The 18,288-nt window shown below is 40.7% G+C and overlaps 1 protein-coding gene across 8 annotated transcripts in view; it reads left to right on the top strand.

Moving 5' to 3' along the window:
• The window catches only part of ELMO1 (engulfment and cell motility 1), a 573,401-nt gene that overhangs the window by 399,720 nt on the left and 155,393 nt on the right, over window positions 1–18,288 (top strand). For all 8 annotated transcript variants that reach the window (XM_070059727.1, XM_070059724.1, XM_002713762.5 and 5 more), the window contains one exon: window positions 1,030–1,166. In XM_070059727.1, coding sequence (XP_069915828.1) covers window positions 1,030–1,166 — 137 coding nt within the window. The remainder of the gene's footprint in view (window positions 1–1,029; window positions 1,167–18,288) is intronic.

The raw sequence follows: 18,288 nt of genomic DNA, 5'->3' as shown, positions 1-18,288 counted from the left end.
GTTTCCACTGCCTTCCCAGGTGCATCAATGGGAAAATGGGTTGGAAATGAGCGAACTGGACTCTAACTGGCACTCCTATATGGGATGCAGGTGTTGAAAGCAGTGGCTTAATTTGCTGTACCACAATACCAGCTGTGAGTTTTAGGAGGTCACAAAAACTAGTTTCTTGACTCCACAATGTCCTCATCCATAAGGCGTAAGTAGTAAGAGACATTTTGAAGGTCAAATGAAACGTCATGTATGTAGAAGGGCTTCAAAAATCTAACCTTGACAGATGGGATGAGGGGACAAGCAGAGGTGCTGGTCCTGGCACTGCTCAGAGGAGAAGAGGGGTGTCTGGACATAGAGCCCAAAGCATTGTGTCTGACCAGAGAAAGATTGCAATGGGAAGACTCAATGTTAATCTTGTCTGATTTCATGGTTTGGCCCAGGACTGGACCAGTGGCCAATTGGGTTGCTTTGACCTCCAGCCATCTGTGCCTGGGAACATAAAACAAATGGTCAATGGGATCAGATGGCTAATGATCACAAATGTCCCCTGCTTACTGCTGTAAGAAAGAAAAGAGCACCCTGGAGAAATAACCATGATGCTATTCTGAATGGTGCAATTAACTGTATATTCAGGAAAGCCTATACTCTTTCAGCTATTCTGTTAAGGGAACATTGCAAGTGACGGAGGAGCTATGCCTGACAAGGCAGTTTGAAAAAGCTCTGTAAGGTCAGGAAGGCAGATTTGGGCTTCTATTCAGTGACTACAGAACAAAGCCAAGTAGGCTCTTGTCTTGGGATGGTTTGGGAGCTTTTTTTTCTGCCAAAATGTGTGCCCAAGGGTAGGTCTGAGCATCTGATCTTAAGCTTCTAAGTTGTATTGGGCCATCCTTTGGTTGCTTTTTCAAAATTCCTTTTCTCCATCATTGCTTAAGCTAAAAATGCTTCCCATTGTCTCTCCTTGGAGACCCACATGTGGTAGTGTCCCCCTATTTTCCTGTTGTAAAACTTGCTGTCGTATTTGCCTTCTCTTTCCTCCAGCTAGTGAGACGTGCAACGACTTCCACCCGATGTTCTTCACCCACGACAGATCCTTTGAGGAGTTTTTCTGCATCTGTATCCAGCTTCTGAACAAGACCTGGAAGGAAATGAGGGCTACCTCGGAAGACTTCAATAAGGTAGAGTCTTGTAGGTGTGAGATGGGGCCAGGAGCTTCCTGGGTCATGAAAGATGCATTATCCACAGGCCTCTGCTATGTGTAGGAGGTGGCTCACAAGGTGGGGGAATGAGGAAGACTATAATTTTAGGTTGCTTTGAGAGTAGAGAAAGAAGTACCTATGTAGATTGAAACTATAGTGCTGGGGATGCTCTCCCCTCTCTAGGGATAACCTTGGAACAGCTCTGTTCATTTTGTGTAAGCCAGAAACATCGGCAGAGACCTTTTATGGGGGGAAATGTCAAGATGAACTTTTTTTCTTTAATAACATTAATTTGGGACTTCTCAGTAATGCAAGATCTGTTGGGAAAGTTGATCTCTCCACCTGTGCAGAAGTCTGGCATGGAGCAAATGAGATCAGGAGGACTGCTCTATCTCAGTGATTTCTTTACAGATTATGGATGTGCTGAGAGAATCTGCCCTGTGTTGTGTCAAAATGATTTTTACTAAAATGAAACATGTCCTCAGGGAACTGGGCAAGTTATATGTAAAGTAAGCATTTGATTCTTTGAACTGAAGTGCTCTTTGGTTTTCTATATTGTACTTTCTTGTAAGCAGGGACTTTATTTCCATTCGTGTGTGAATGTTGAGAGAGAAGTGTATTGCCTGACTCTAAGAAAGTAGAAACGCTGTCCATACTTTTAGAGATAAATAAAATCTTTATCCCTCAATAAGGGTCTAATTAACAATAATGCCATGGCTAATAACCACTGGCCTTATGGTTGGTACAGGTGTATTTTGGCCTTTTATCATATTATTGTGCTATACAATGTATGGCCCATCACCAGTGTCCATTCATCTGGTGCCAAAGGATGATGTCAACTGTAAGAGTCTAAGAGTTTAGGCTCAAAGTCATGCAGGGGGTCTTTGCGAACTCTTGCATCATGCATCACATAATAATTGAATTCCAGCTACGCTTAATGTTCATATCAGTCTCTGTCTTTCTGTTGTCTTCTCTCTGAATTCACATCTCTCCTTTCTTTTCCGGTATTTCTGGTTTATGCCATCTTGAACCAATACCAGTCAAAAAGAAAGAAAACCAAGGGAAGAACCCAGGCTTCAAATAGATTTAATCCTGACCATCTGCCCCAGCATGGTGATCTCACCTGCTGTTGGGACAGACAAGTCATTCAATGCGGTGACTTTTCCCTTTGCATCTTGGGTCATCTATGGAATACATAGAAATCGGCTCCCGCAGGGCTCCTCCCTGGACAGCACTGATCTGGACGCCACTACAACTGAGCAGCTGTCCCTGAGGCAAGGCTTGATTCAAGGAGGAGAGTGGAAGAGAACAGCCCATGCATCCCCTTGTGTTTCTAACTGCGACCTCCTGAGTGCACTTCACTTGATTATGAGAGACGTTGTAATTCAGGTGTAAATCATCCTTGAGGGAGAGGGAAGGAGGAGCAGTGAGGCCTCTGTAGAATAAAGTCAAAAGAAAGAGACGAGCTAAATCAGTAGTCTTCCCGTACTGCAGTGGGAACGCAACGCTGTCCTCAGCTCTGTGTGCCTGCACACCTGCTCTGCAGGAGAAGGGGACCTACCTCACTGACGACCATGTGTTTGGGCTTGGGTCAAGAGCAGATATCATTCATGGTTCAGGAAGGGGAAGAACCAAGACTTTTAATTTTCTCCACTAAATATTTTTGCTATGTTTGCCTTTTCTTCTGATTGCTTTTGTGGCCAGAAGAGTGTATCTGATTGACACACTTATCACATGTGTAATCATTTCCTATTGCTGCTCTGACAAACTACCACAAACTCGGCAGCTTAGAGCATACAAATGTATTATAATACAGTTCCAGAGTTCGAGAGCCAAAATAGGTTTCAGTAGGCTAAGGTCAAGGTGTAGGAAAAGCTGTGTTTCTTTCTGGAAGCCCACGGAGCAAGTCAGTTTCCTAGCTGTTTCCAGTCTTTATAGGCTTCCTGCATTCTTTGGCTCATACCGTATTTGTCCACTTTCAAAGGCAGCAACTGCAGGACCAGTCCTTCCCACTTTTCTAATCCCTATTCCCCCTTGATCTTCAACTCTTTTACTTTTGACAACCTGGAGAGTCCTTTATAATCTCCCTATCTTGACGGCAGCTGATAGCAACCTTAAATCCAGCTACAACCTCAATTCTCTTTTGCTGGATAACATAACATATTCCCTGGTTCTGGGGATTGGAACATGGGCATCCTTGAGGGAACCATTATTTTGCTCATCACAGAGTATATTTGATTTGTAACTGCATTAGATTTTTAGGGGTGTCTATCCATTTAAATGAATGAAACATGGACAGATAAGCCTTTTGTTTGTTGCTTCTTTGTGCTGGTAGATGTAAACCCAGTCACAGAGTTCTGTTAGTGGCTGCTCAATTACAGATGAAGTTATGTCCCTGTTCTTTTATGTCCCTGTTCTGCCTCCACCAACCTTTCCCAAGGCGGCACCTCTGTGAGAGCCTCTGGCTCAGTGGAAAGACTGACTTTCTGATTTTTTTCCTGCCTCCCATCTATCAGCCACTGCTCTGCTTTACCTGATAATACATTGGAGAAGAGAGAAGAGCTGAAATTGCAATCAGTTCACTTTTCTTCTTGTTATTAACTTGGTAGCCAAGGAGATTGAATCTAAGAACAAATGTAGGTTTGGAATTACTGGTAGGTTTCATGTTTTTCTTGTTCCCTAAGACTGTCCAAAATTTGAATGCAGAAATATTTTAAAAGAGCTTAACGTGCAGCATAGTTTCTTTTGAATTTCTTGGACACTGTCTCAGGCTTTCACCACTTTGAACGGAACGTGGAAGGCAGAAGCATTGTTCAACCCGAAACCCTGGGCTCGACAGAAAGGGCTCAGCTATCTGCCGCCTTTGTCTCCTCACTGGGGAAACAGTGCCCTTCAATTCAAAATTTTGATTTGTGTGACAAACTATGCTGAATTGTATCAGAGGCAGAAATATCTTCTGCAGTCTCTCTTGCTTGGGACACCAGTTTAGAGCTATCTACTGCTTGGTAGTTAATGCCAGTGCTGGAGAGAATGTTTGGAAAAGCAGCTGTCCTCTGCTTTTCTGGGCTTGGGAAGCAGCAGATGGGATGTTTTTTTATTTATATAAGAGAAGTAGAATTGGAGAGTGATTAAAATATTTATGCTTTTGAAAAGTACTTTCTTTCAGTTTCTCAATATAGCAGTCTGCAAAATAATCCATTGATTCAGGCCATTGAGTTTGCATTCTATGTTTTTGCCTTTTATTACCAATATTTTAGAGCATGCATTATTCATTTTTATGGGTATTAGAGAAGTGCTAAACTGCAGCTGGTTACCTCGGCACACAAGTGGCCCCATAATCATTTCTTTGAAGCCCTCATTTTTGAGCAGGGTAGGAAAAAGGATGCAAGTGATTTGAATATTTCAGGTATGGGAATCTCACTTAAAGTGTTTGTGGCTGACTGCTTCACTTTAAACATTCTAACAAGAATGTACTCATCAAAATATATATTTGTTTGTAGCAGTGTTTCATAATTTTGGCTGTACATTAGAATCACCTGAATGGGTTTTGAAAACCTTGTTATTCCAGTGCACAGTTGAACCACAGGCCAATCAAATCATGGGGGGAGAGGGGCACTTTAAGGTAGGTTGATCACTGAAGGTGTTTTGTGTGATGAGGACTGTCATCAGTTGACACATGTGACACAGATCACCAACCAGGGCAAATTGCATGCATTGAAGGAGTAGCGAGTATGCTGGTGGCTTCTAAGACCCAAGTGCTAATCCTCACACTGCCCCTCAAGAGCTCTGTGCCTGAAAATTTTAAAGTGAAAAAATAAATGAATCCTAGTATCTCATTGCCCTCTCTTAGAACGGCGTGATATTAAGTTGAAGTAATAAGTGTGAAGATGCTTGAAGAGGTAAATGTCGAATGCAGCTATAAAGTGTTCTTTTTGGATTTAATAAGATAAATCCTGCCTGTGAAAGATGAGTAAATTGCCCTTTTCAAAAGAAGACATTTTTTGGGCCATTATGTTAAAAAGGAAAAAGAAAAGTGAAGCTCTGAACCCCGCGTTAAATTCTGAACTGAATTAATAACCCATTTAACGTTGGCAAACAAATGGACTTTCAGCTGAAAATTTCATGGATTTTGGCAGGGTCTTCTTTCAAACAAGTGTATTGGGTAATTTAGTTTTCCATGTGACATGTTATAGGATCAGCCTGAACATCAGCAGGTCCCACCATGCTCATGTCCTTAGTGGCTGGAGAGAATTAAGGCCTCCCCAACAATTACTTAGTTGTCCAAACCTCTACAAGGATGACTGAGCCTATTTTTGTATTTATTCATAGTGTTGGCACTATTTAGATGCTCTCAAAATCAGTGTCATAAGCCACGCTTTCAAGTTACCAAAATGGAAGAAACTAATGATTGGAACAATGTGGTCACTCTAGTAAAAGCACTGTTTTGAAACATCCAGCATTGTATTAAGCTAAGCACACACAGTAGAAGTTAAAACCTCAGGCTCTCAGATGAGAAAACAGCCTTCAAAATAGCAGAGGCTGTGCATGAGAGAACCCAGGCCCATTAAACAAAGCCGCAGCTGCCTCTGGCCAGGCCCTGAGCTTCATCGGAGTCAATGAGAGAAAATCTCAATGAGGAAGAACTGGAAAGAGCAGGTCAGAAGGAATCATCCTGAGAAAGCCCTTGGAAGATTTCTCCATAACAAATAGCCGCCCACTAGTCGCATCTAGTGGATTGTGGTATGGTATACAAAAGAAACTGTGCTAGGAACGTTAAAGGCAGCGAGCACGGAGTAAAACCAGGGAACATCTTCACTCTCCTCACTGCTTTCAGCTTACTGACTTTCTGTGCGTGCTTGTCAGGGGCAATTATCTATTCAGGAGTCCCCTTCCTGGGCGAGCCCAACTCCACAGTGGTGCAGACGGCGCTCTGTTGGTTAGCGGAGCTGGCCTAGGGAATGAAAGGTGGTCTGTAACTCTCACCATGAATAAACATGAATCTCCTCATTTGCATGAGGCAGGTGACTGTAAAATATCTCAGAGCAAGTTGTGAAAGGAAGCTTTGTGCGTCAGTGCCCAGGGGAAGCTGGGGGAACTCAGGGCTGTTTATCTTCATTAGAATTCCATCTAGTGTTGCTGTTATTGATCTGAACTGGGCCTGGTGTGGCTAATAAAGTAGGTGTATGTTTTAATTGAAACATGAATATTTAAGTAGAGGCGAAGTCTTTTAAAGAGCCCTAATGTCATATGATGAGGTTATCCATTTTTCAGCTGTCTAGGCCGTTAGCAAGTGTTTATTCAAACGGCTTCTCCTATTGCACAAAGGTCCTTGGATTTGCCACTGGGCAGAAACCTCCCCTAGAAGGGAATGCATTGTATAGATTTTTTTTTCTTTTGATGTTTCTCATTGAATGGGTAGCAAATGGTGTTAGGCCAGAGTTTATGCTGCTAAGCTATTCATTTAAGGTAGTGCTACCCTTTTTTAATGGAATTTGCCACATTCTACTGGATTGCCAATAAGGTACATCTCCTGTGTTTCACTTCACTGTTAGTTACAGTGTCTAGGACAGCAGGAAGACCAAGACAGTGATTTGCTAAAAAAATTTTTTTTGAGGAAGGCAAATATATTTTATTTTTTCTCCAGAAATCTTTTATTTAAAGAATACAAACTTAATGCTTTTCATAAATACAACTTTAGGAATACAATGATTCTTCCCACTGTACCTGCCCTCCAACCCACACTCCCACCCTCTTCCTCCTCCCTCTACTATTCCCATTCTTATTTTTTCCTAAGATCTATTTTCAATTAACTTTATATACATATGCATAACTTGATACTAAGTAAAGAATTCAACAAATTGTATGAAAAAAAACTTCCTCAACAGTTGAGACAAGGGCTCTTCAAAGTCATTGCATCATGAAGTGTTAATTTAACTTCAATAGATTACCTTTTAGATGCTCTATTAGTTATCACAGATCAGGAAGAACGTTTGGTATTTGTCCTTTTGGGACTGGCCTCTTTCACAAAGTATGTTTTCCAGTTTCGTCCATTTTGTTACAAATGACAGGATTTCATTTTTTAACCTCTGTGTAGCATTCCATGGTGTATATATCTGATTAATTTCTTTATCCAGTCTTCAGCTGGTGGGCATTTGGGTTGATTCCATACCTTAGCTGTTGTGAATTGAGCTGCAATAAACATTGAGGTACAGCTAACTCTTTCATATGCTGATTTTATTTCCCCTGGGTAAATTCCCACGAGTTGGATGGATGAGTCATATAGTAGATCTATATTCATATTTCTGAGGAAACTCCATACTGTCTTCCACAGTGGCTGTATCAATGCAAATTCCCACCAAAAGTGGATTAGGATACCTTTTTTCCCACATACACACCAGTATTGGTTGTTTGTTGATTTCTATATGAAAGCCATTCTAACAGGGGTGAGGTGAAACCTCATTGTGGTTTTGATTTGTGTTTCCCTGATGGCTAGTGATCCTGAGAATTTTTTCATGTGTCTACTGGCCATTTGGATTTCCTCTTTTGAAAAATGCCTGTTTAAGTCGTTTGCCCATTTCTTGACTGAGTTGTTTGTTTTGTTGTTGTTGAGTTTCTTGACCTCTTTATATATTCTGGTTATTAATCCTTTATCTGCATAGTTTGCAGATAATTTTACCATTCTTTCTGTTACCTCTTTCTATGCTGAGTATTTCTTTTGCAGTGCAGTAGCTTCTCAATTTGCTGTAATCCAATTTGTCAATTTTGGATTTGATTGCCTGCGCTTCTGGGGATTTTCTAAGAACTCGTTGCCAGTGCCAATGTCTTGCAGGTTTTCTCCAATGTTCTCTAGTAATTTGATGGTATCAGGTCATAGATTTAGGTCTTCAACCCACTTTGAGTGAATTTTTGTGTAAGGTGTAAGGTAGGGATCTTGCTTTATACTTCCACGTGTGGAGATCTAGTTTTCCCAGCAGTATTTGTTGAAGAGACTGTCCTTGCTCCAGGGATTGATTTTATCTCCTTTGTCAGAGATCAGTTGGTTGTAGATGCATGGGTTGATTTCTGGCATTTCTATTCTGTTCCACTGATCTTCAAGTCTGTTTTTGTGCCAGTACCAGGCTATTTTGATTATAACTGTAGTATGTCTTAAAATATGATATTGTGATGCCTCCGGCTTTGGTTTTTGGATAAGATTGCTTTAGCTATTCGGGGTCTCCTGTATTTTCATTTGAATTTCAGCATCATTTTTTTCTATATATTTGAGAAGAACGTCCTTGGTATTTTGATTGGGATCACATTGAGTCTGAAAATTGCTTCAGATAGTATGAACATTTTGATGATATTGATTCTTCCAATCCATGAACATGGAAGATTTTTCCTTTTTTGTGTGTCTTCTTCTATTTATTTCTTTAATGTTTTGTAATTTTCATTGTATAGATTGTTGACATCCTTGGATAAATGGATTCCAAGGTATTTGATTTTTTTTTTTTGACCTTTTGTGAATGAATTTATCTTAGAAGTTCTTTCTAGGCCATGGGGTTGTCTGTGTATACGAAGGCTATTGATTTTTGTGTGTTGATTTGATATCCTGCCACTTTGCCAAACTCTTCTATGAGTTCCAATAGTCTCTTAGTGAAGTCTTTTGGATCCTCTATATATAGAATCATGTCATCTGAAATAGGGGTAGTTTGACTTCCTCCTTCTCAATTTGTATCTTTTTTTTTTTAAATTTTTTTTAACAGGCAGAGTGGACAGTGAGAGAGAGACAGAGAGAAAGAAAGGTCTTCCTTTTGCCATTGGTTCACCCTACAATGGCCACCACAGCTGGCGCGCTGCGGCCGGCGCACCACGCTGATCCGAAGGCAGGAGCCAGGTGCTTCTCCTGGTCTCGAGTGGGGTGCAGGGCCCAAGCACTTGGGCCATCCTCCACTGCACTCCCGGGCCACAGCAGAGAGCTGGCCTGGAAGAGGGGCAACTGGGAAAGAATCCAGCACCCCAACCGGGACTAGAACCTGGTGTGCCAGCACCGCTAGGTAGAGAATTAGCCTATTGAGCCACGGTGCTGGCCCAATTTGTATCCCTTTGATTTCTTTTTCTTGCCTAATGGCTCTGGCTAAAACTTCCAGGAATATATAAATAGCCATGGTGAGAATGGATATCTTTGTCTGGTTCTGGATCTCAGTGAGAATTCTAACTTTTCCCCAGGATGCTAGGGCCATGGATTTGTCATAAATTGTCTTGATTGTGTTGAGGAATGTTCCTTCTGTACCCAATTTGCTTAAAGTTTTCATCATGAAAGAGTGTTGTATTTTATCAAGTGATTTCTCTGCATCTATTGAGATAATCAAATGTTTTTTTTTTCTTCAGTTTATTAATGTGATGTATCATATTGATTTGTGAATGTTGAACCATCCCTGAATATCAGGAATAAATCCAACTTGATCCCAGTGAATGAGTTTCTGATATGTTGTTGGATTTGATTGGCTTATATTTTATTGAGGATTTTTGTGTCTATGTTCATCAGGGAAATTGGTCTGTAGTTCTCTTTCCCTGTTACATCTTTTTTAGGTTTAGAAATTAAGGTGATGCTGGCTTCATAGAAAGAGTTTGAGAGGATTCCCTCCCTTTCAATTATTTTGAATAGCTTGGGCAATATTGAAGTTAGCTCATCTTTGAATGTCTGGAAGAATTCAGCAGTGAATCCATCCAGTCCTGGGCTTTTCTTTGTTGTGAGGGTCTGATTCAATTTCCATCTTGGCTATTGGTCTATTGAGGTTTGCTGTGTCTTCATGGCTCAATTTAGGCAGATTGTATGTGTCCAGGAATCTATCCATTTCTTCTAAATTTCCCAATTTGTTGGCATGCAATTCTTTGTAGTAATTTTTGATGATTATTTTTTTATTTCTGTGGTGCTTGTTGTTAACATTTCCTTTTTCATCTCTAGTTTTATTGATTTGAGTCTTTTCCTCCATTTTTTTGGTTAATTGGGCCAATGTTATGTCAATTTTGTTTCGTTTTTCAAAGAAACCCAGGTTTTCCTTTCACTGCTCTTTTTTTTGTATTTTTTTTCAATTTTGTTGATTTTTCCTCTAATTTTAATTATTTCTTTTCTCCTACTAGTTTTGGGTTTGGTTTGCTTTTGGTTTTCTAGGTCCTTGAGATACATTGATTTCTCTATTTGCTGCCTTTCCAGTTTCTTAATGTAGGCACCATTTGCTATAAACTGTCCTGTTAACACTGCTTTTGCCATATCCCGTAAGTTTTGATATGTTGTATTGTCATCTTCATTCATTTACAGAAATATTTTGATTTCTCTTTTGATTTCTTCAATGACCCATGTTGTTCAGTCTCCATGTGTTTACATATGTTTTAGAGATTCTTAAGTTGCTGATTTACAGCTTCATTCCATTGTAGTCAGAAAGATGCATGGTATGATTTCAATTTTTTTGAATTTGCTGAGACTTGCTTTATGGTCTAGCATAAAGAAAGTTCCATGCAGTAGTGAGAAGAATGTGTATTTTGCATCTGTAGGATGAAAAATTCTGTAGATTTCCATTAGGTCCATTTGGTCTATAGTGTGAATTAACTCTGTTAGTGCCTTGCTGATTTTCTGTGTGGTTGATCTGTCTATTGTTGAAAATGGGATATTGAAAAGTCCCTCATTCCTATTGTATTGGACTCTATATTTCCCTTTAGATTCATTAACATTTCTTTTAAATAACCAAGTGCCCTGTAATTAGGTGCTTATACATTTATAGTAGTCACATCTTCCCGTTGAATTGATCCCTTAATCATTACAAATTGCCCTTCCTTGTCTCTTAACAGTTTTTGCATTGAAGTCTATTTTGTCTGACATTAGGGTTTTAGCCCTTTTTTTAAAGCATGGAATATCTTTTTGCACACTTTCATTTTTAATCTGTGTGTATCTTTGTTGATGAGATGTATTTCTTGCAGGCAGCAAATAGATGGATTTTTTAATCCATTCACCCAGTCTGTGTCTTTTAATTGGAGAGTTGAGGCCATTTACATTAAAGGTGACTATTAATGAGTAAAGAATTGGCCCTGCCATTTTCCACAAATATTCCTATTTTTTACTTTGGATTCCTTTGTACTTTAACTGGGAGATTTTCTGCCTTCACCTTCTTGAATAGTGATGACCATGTTTCTGTGTGTAGCAGGTCCTTAAGCATCTTTTGTAAGGCTGGATGACTGGTTACAAATTCTTTCAATTTCTGTTATGGAAGGTCTTTATTTCACTTTCATTCATAAATGAGAGCTTTGCATGGTATAGAGTTCTGGATTGACAGTTTTTTTCTTCTCTTAAGACTTGGAATATATCTTCCCATTCTCTCCTAGCCTATAGGGTTTTGATGAGAAGTCCACTGTGAGTCTAATTAGAGATCCTCTGGAATTAATCCAGCGTTTCGCTTGTGCACATTGTAGAATCATTTATTTATATTTTTCTGTGGAGAGTTTGACTACAATGTGTCATGGTGAAGATCTTTTCTGATCATGTCTATCAGGAGTTCTATGTGCTTCCTGTACCTGGACATTCCTTTCTTTCTCCAAATTGGGGAAGTTTTCTGTAATTATTCCACTAAGAAGGCCTTCTAATCCATTCTTTCTTTCCATGCCTTCAGGGACTCCCAAGACCTGTATTTTGGGTCATTTGATAATATCCTGTAAATTTCTGACACTCTTTTTTCAGTTTTCTTATTTCTTCTATTTTTTTTTTTTCTTTTCGGTCTGACTTTAAAATTTCCAGAGATTTGTATTCTTAGTAAGATATTCTATTTTCTTCCTCACTGAGTCTGTTCTTAAGGCTTTCTACAGTATTTTTTATTTGTTCTTTTGAGTTCTTCATTTCTAATATTTCATTTTGATTTCTCTTTAAAAATCTCAATTTCATGGAAAAATTTTTCATGCACATCATGTTCAGATATCTTTAGTTCATGAATTTGCTTCTGATTACTTCTAAGTAATCCTTTGATCAATTTTTTGAATTCCATTTCTGGCATTTCATCAACCTCTTCATCTATGCTTTCTAGTATTTGTTTATTTAGATTCCAGTGTACATGCTTTATAAAAATCAGGGTATTAATAACAGATAATATGGGTCTGGCCAAGTCTAGGAGGCCACTGTATGAGATTTCTGGATCTCTTTTGCATCACCCTCTAAGGAACTTTTATAGACTTTTTCTCTCCGTAATCACCCTTCCTGTTGAAGGTGTAATTACAGATACATTTTATGTCTGTTTATGCTGTTAATGGATATCTGTGCTTTATGCATAAAAAGAGCAAGGTTTTTTTTGTTTTTGTTTTTGTTTAGTGTTTTTGCTTCTATGAGAACTAATGCTCGTGCTCCTGGGGATGAGATCCCCTCCTTCTCTGAGATTTGTATGGTATAGATGAAGCAACCAAGTCTACAAGCTGGCAGGGGACTTTAGTGGCAATCTAGGCCTGACCCTTCACCCATGTGATCTTGAGCATGTCCTTGAACCATCAGGTCCTCTCTCATCTGTGAACAAGTGATGGAAATAACAGCAACAACAGCAGTGATTCCCAGAGTCATTGTGAGGATGAGACACTCATAAGTTTGCTGTGCAGACTGCCCTACATGAACGAGAGGTGCTAATCTCTAAAGGGCAAACCTAAATTGTAATTTGTACTTGGTCTTGCAATATAATTGACTTGCTTGGTTCCCAACATAGTTAATCACACATATATAAGCACAGCTTTTTATGTACTTCTATATGCGAATACACTGAGCTATGGTTTGGGTGCAGAAGGGGATTTTGACCATGGCAATGATGAATGCCTGAGTGAGGATGAAGCCCTCTTGTCTGGTTTCCCTTCCCTGTAGGTGCTGAGGGTCCACCTCCCCCTCCCCGGCCTCCTGCAAAGGAAGGCACTGTGGGAGACGCAACGGGCTGGGTGGAGTGGTGATCCAGGAGCCCAGGCCCACCTTTCCAGCCAGATGACCTTGTGTAAGGGACTCAGCCCCATCTGCTCCCGATCCTTCATCTGCTGGAGGGGAGAGGAAAATTACCCGTGGCTAGGATCGCTCTGTGACTTGCTGATAAACTGCTTGGCTCAGGGCAGGCGTGGAGCCAGTGCCAGTCAACAGTAGAGTAAAGCTGGGAGAAGACCCAGAGACACAGGATTCTAATTGCTTTGGAAAAGGAAAAGAATCCACTTGGCACTGCTGGTGGCAAATGTTTTCCAGAAAGGTAGGTAAGCTTCTCTCTCAAAGGTAGTGACTAAATAGAGCCCCTGTCTCTTGTATTGTCACAGTGGCCATATGACATTGATGAAGAACATAGAGCTGAGTAAGTGGTCCATGCCCAGGGACTGTCCTGCAGTGAAGCCAGTATGCCCAACACCTCTCTCAGCTGCCCCTGGATTCACAAAGGAGGAACAGGAGAGGGCCCTGAGTCATCGAGGAAGAAAGAGATCTTATTGACCCTGTTTGTTTAATTTCTATAAATATGGTTAAACTGTTTAAAATCTATTGAAAGGCTAGCTGTGACCTTTAGTTGGCTCAAGATGATGCTAATATGTTTTCCTTTCTGGACATTCTCTATAACTGGAGCTTTTATACAACTTGTATTCACTAGAGTGTGTCTCATAAGTAATTTTGGATAAGCCTAACCATGGTAACGGTTCTTGGGTGTTCTTTTGTGATCAAAATCTTGCATACATGGAGTTCTTCTCACTTCCAAAAACTTACGTGAGCCATTATATCTTTACTTCTGTAACATGCTAAATTGAGACCTGCCAGTTATAAGAAAATAATTGCTACTCTTCTGATGGACAGCAATGAGCTATATCAGATATAGAGTAGTGAGATCCATCATTGATTCAATTTCAGACTATCCCTGAACATAAAAATGTTGACCCTCTAAGTCAACTGCTTTATATAACTCTACTAAGCGACTTCTGAAAGTTCTTTCCCTTTTATTAACTACACTTTGGGGCTCTGTATGAGTTGCTAACAGGTTCCTCTGACCTGAATTCCAGCTTCCATTGTGGATTATGTGAAGGACTTGATAATGGCACAGAAACCATTAGATTAGTATATGTCCAATTAAAAAGAAATTACCTGTAATTTAAATAAGCTGTAATGAGCTTTAGGCACTTAAAATTAAAGGGCAGATAAGAATAAGGTTGAGTAGCTAAGAAGGGTACCATTAGGTGGGAATCTCTCATGAACTAAAAGTCTTCATTGATTTAAAAGAAAATATTTATCTTGTAATTGGAAAGTAAATTATGTTAGATGGGAGGTTGTGCTCGCACTTCTGGAAAAGGACATGTCTCCTAAGATAAAACAGATGAGCTGTAGGTGCTGTCCTGTGGATGCTCCCTAGTGCTAATCGAGGGCACCAGATGGTGTGAAGGATGGAAGATTGAGGGAAGAGAGGGGTCTTAGAGAAGATCAGATAAGATAGGCCTGAAACACAGGAGGAACAAAAGCCACTTGGAAAAACTCCAGAACAGGATTAGGGAGAAATTGAAAGATTCCAAGTGAGATTCCCAAGCGCTATCTGCAAAAATGCCAGATTTAGGAGGCCAGGAGTTGAAATATATATTTAATTTTTAAATATGCATATTCAGCTGCCAAATTATATTATTATATGCCTGTAGAAGCTTTTCAAAATTGTCCTTCTATATCTGAGCAACCGTGAATTATGGGTCAAGATTTTCCACCTTCATATTAGTAAATAGGAGCTAAAATGGTCACCTGCCTATTCAGCCCACACACGGGCATCCAACTAGATCACTGTGCATGAAACTAAGCCATTGACTCAAACAGGTCAGAAACAGGGATGGGGATTAGAGGTAAGAAAAGGTGAGCACATGGCTTAGTGGTTAGAACTGCAGTAGATGCCTCAATCCATATCAGTACCTGGGTTCAGTAGTGAGCTCCAGCTCCTGACTCAAGCTTCCTACTAATGCAGACCTTGGGAGGCAGCAATGATGGCTCAAGTAACTTGGTTCCTGCCACCCATTTGGGAGACCTGGATTGAGTTCCCAGTTCTTGCCTGGTCCAGTCCCTAGCTATTGCAGGCACTTGAGGAATGGACCAGTGGGTGGGATCTCTCTCTCTCTCTCTCTGATTGATAAATTAATTTAAAAAATAAAAAAAAGGAGCACTAAAATAAGGCTATATTTGACAGTCGTTTCTCCCTTTTGTGGCAGTTATCATAGGGAAAGATAAACTTTAAAACTTGAATTTCAGAGGAGAAAATTAAGAGTTACATGTTCTTTTCTTCTCCCCTCCTCTCTCTTCCCTTGCTTTTGTTGCTTCTCTGTGTTTTCCTGATAGTCTTGTAAAATAAACAATATTAGTAGGTGCTCAGTGAAGCCATGTAGGAGGAAGTCATTTGGGCAAGTAGTCAACTCACCTGTCATTCACGTCGTTGGGCCAATACGTTGTTTGGGAAAGTTCTCAAACCTGCAGTGCTCACTCTTGGCAATACTTGCTCGAAGGCCTCTGAAATGCCCCCTTTATTCTGTCCCTCCCTGTGAATACCCATATCCCAGCTTATCATAGGAACTACAATTCTCAGGCTTCTTGAGATCTGAACCTAGTTTTTACTGTATTCTCGGTATCTAGCACAGTGTCTGGGATTTAGAAGGCATTTACAGTTACTATTCCACAGCCATCATACATCTAGCATGACAATATAAGTGGTCACATCTTTTTATTAGGGTCACTTTCCAACCTATGCCTTAAATACTATCTATGCTTTAAATGATTTTTTTTAAACCTGGGAATATAGCTGAGACAAGACAAGATGGTTCCTGCTCTCATGGATCTGACAGTCCAGTCAGTTTCCATTTGGAATCTTACAGAGTTGTCCCTCTTGGTGAAACCACTCAGTGGTCAAAGTTACTACAATCATGCCGTGGTTCTTAGCCTTTTTATCCTTGTCTTGGTCCATGCATTCTTCTTCTTTTCACCTCAGAACTGGCAGATTGCATGGCTGGTTGCAACGTTTCACAGCAGCATGGTGGAACTGTAGTTCCCCATCTTTCTCATGATGTCAGTGATGGGTGAAGTGTCTTTCTCCCACGCTTCAGCTTTTGACTTCTTTGGCTGGTGAGATGCACCTGCACCTGAGATAAACAAAGGCTTGATTATTGCTTCTGTAGTTGTACTGGGTTCCTTCACTTTTGCCAGTATCATGAGAACTACATGCTGTTGGTAGCCCCTGCCCCTACACTGCGGGAACCAAAATGAGACACATGGAGCAGCTTCCTCTCTCAGACCACAGAACTCCAGTTTGAAATAGTCACTTTGGGGCTGGTGCGCTGTGGCATAGCAGAGTAAAGCCACCACCTAGCAGTTTTGGCATCCCATATGGATGCCGGTTTGAGTCCCGGCTGATCCACTTCTGATACAGTTCTCTGTTATGTCCTGGGAAAGCAGTAGAAGGTGGCCAAGTCCTTGGACCCTTGTACCTGCATGGGAGATCCAGAAGAGGCCCCTGGCTCCTGGCTTTGGATCAGCGCAGCTCTGGCTGTTGTGGCTAATTGGGGAGTGAACCAGCGGATGGAAGACCTCTCTCTCTTCCTCTCCTTCTCTCTCTCTCTTTCTCTGTGTAACTCTGACTTTCAAATAAATAAATAAATCTTTAAAAAAAAAAAAGAAATAGCCACTTCAGCTGACCTATAGAACTGTGAGTATGATAATAACTTCTTAGCTATTGGGATTGTTTGTTACACAGCATTAGTGTGGCAATAACTAAGGTGCTAACAGTTCTACTACCTTATCTCTCAATTTTGAAATCTTCCTACTTTCCAAATTTTCTCCAACACCATGCTTTTAATCCTTCTTTTCCTGACTCATAAATGTTGGGGCCTGTCGCTCCCCCTCTTCGCGGAGGAACGACACAGGACCTTGCGCTGTTCTTTTGTCTGCTCGGCCCTTCCCGGGTTTGCTGCTGGTTCTTCCCGGGTTGGCTGCCATCCCTCCACCTCCGTGGAAGGGCGGTTCCCCCTGCCACATTCCCCACTTCCGCGGGGGAGCGGCACACCGCCGGCCGGCTCTCTCGGGGGCTGCACAGGTGTTCCTTCAGATAGATGTTCCTGGTGCATGTTGTCTCTCTCCTCCTTTATAGTCCTCTTCCACCAATCCCAACTCGGCTGCCCACACGCCGAGTACGCTGCTCTCCTCCAATCAGGAGCAGGATCAGCTCCTGCAGGTCATTGGTCGAACTGGAGGCAGCTGCGTGGAAGCTGTTTACTACTCTCCCAGCGCCATATTGTGGGAGAACAGATGCATAGAATAAGTCTTAATTCCAGTAACTTAGTCTAGTCCGAGTTGCTCCCCACAGGGGCCTTAACAAAGCATTCTTTTTTCTTCTTAGTCAAGCACACTTTTCCTACTTCATTTCATTATCTTCCCCATGCACCTGCACTAGGCTGTCCATGCACATTCCACAGTGCCCACCGTCTTGCATGGGCTGTAGCACTCTCATTCTCAGGCATGAGCTCATCCTCATTCCCATTGCCAGAAAGGTCTTCTTTCATCTGCCTGGTGATATCTGACTTACCCTTTAGATTTCACATAAGTGCCACCTACATGAGCTGTTTATCATCTCCTTTTCATTGACAATGGAAACTTGTACCTCTGCTCCACAGCAGGGAATTCAAAATTTCTTTTGGAAAATATCTTCTGGCTCTATAGTTGCTGCTTATTTAGAAATCTGTCTATCCAAGTTTAGTCAATATATCATTGGAAGCAAGAACTATAGCTTTTTTTATTTTTTAATGGCTTTCAGATGCTTTTAAGGCAGTCTCTCCTCAATTCCTTTAGGTTCAATGACTGAATGGTCAGTATTTAATGCATTCCTTTAAAATTGTTCACTTGGCCAATGAGCAAAATTAATTTATACTATTTTAATTTGGGTTAGTCACTGTTGCTCAATTCTTAGGGGCATAGGTACTGAGTATTTTGCAGTTCTACAGAATGATGATTTTTTTCATGACCAAAGTGCCAGTAGTTCCTATTGAGAAACATTTTGGACCCTTCCATCAAAATCTCTTCTTCAGATGTCAATACAATTTGAAAATCATAAAATGTTTTAGCCATTTG

This window comes from Oryctolagus cuniculus, chromosome 16 (assembly GCF_964237555.1).
Source record: "Oryctolagus cuniculus chromosome 16, mOryCun1.1, whole genome shotgun sequence".
NCBI lineage: Eukaryota > Metazoa > Chordata > Mammalia > Lagomorpha > Leporidae > Oryctolagus > Oryctolagus cuniculus.
The sequence above is the reverse complement of the archived record's forward strand: the minus strand, read 5'-3'. Positions and strand labels throughout refer to the sequence as shown.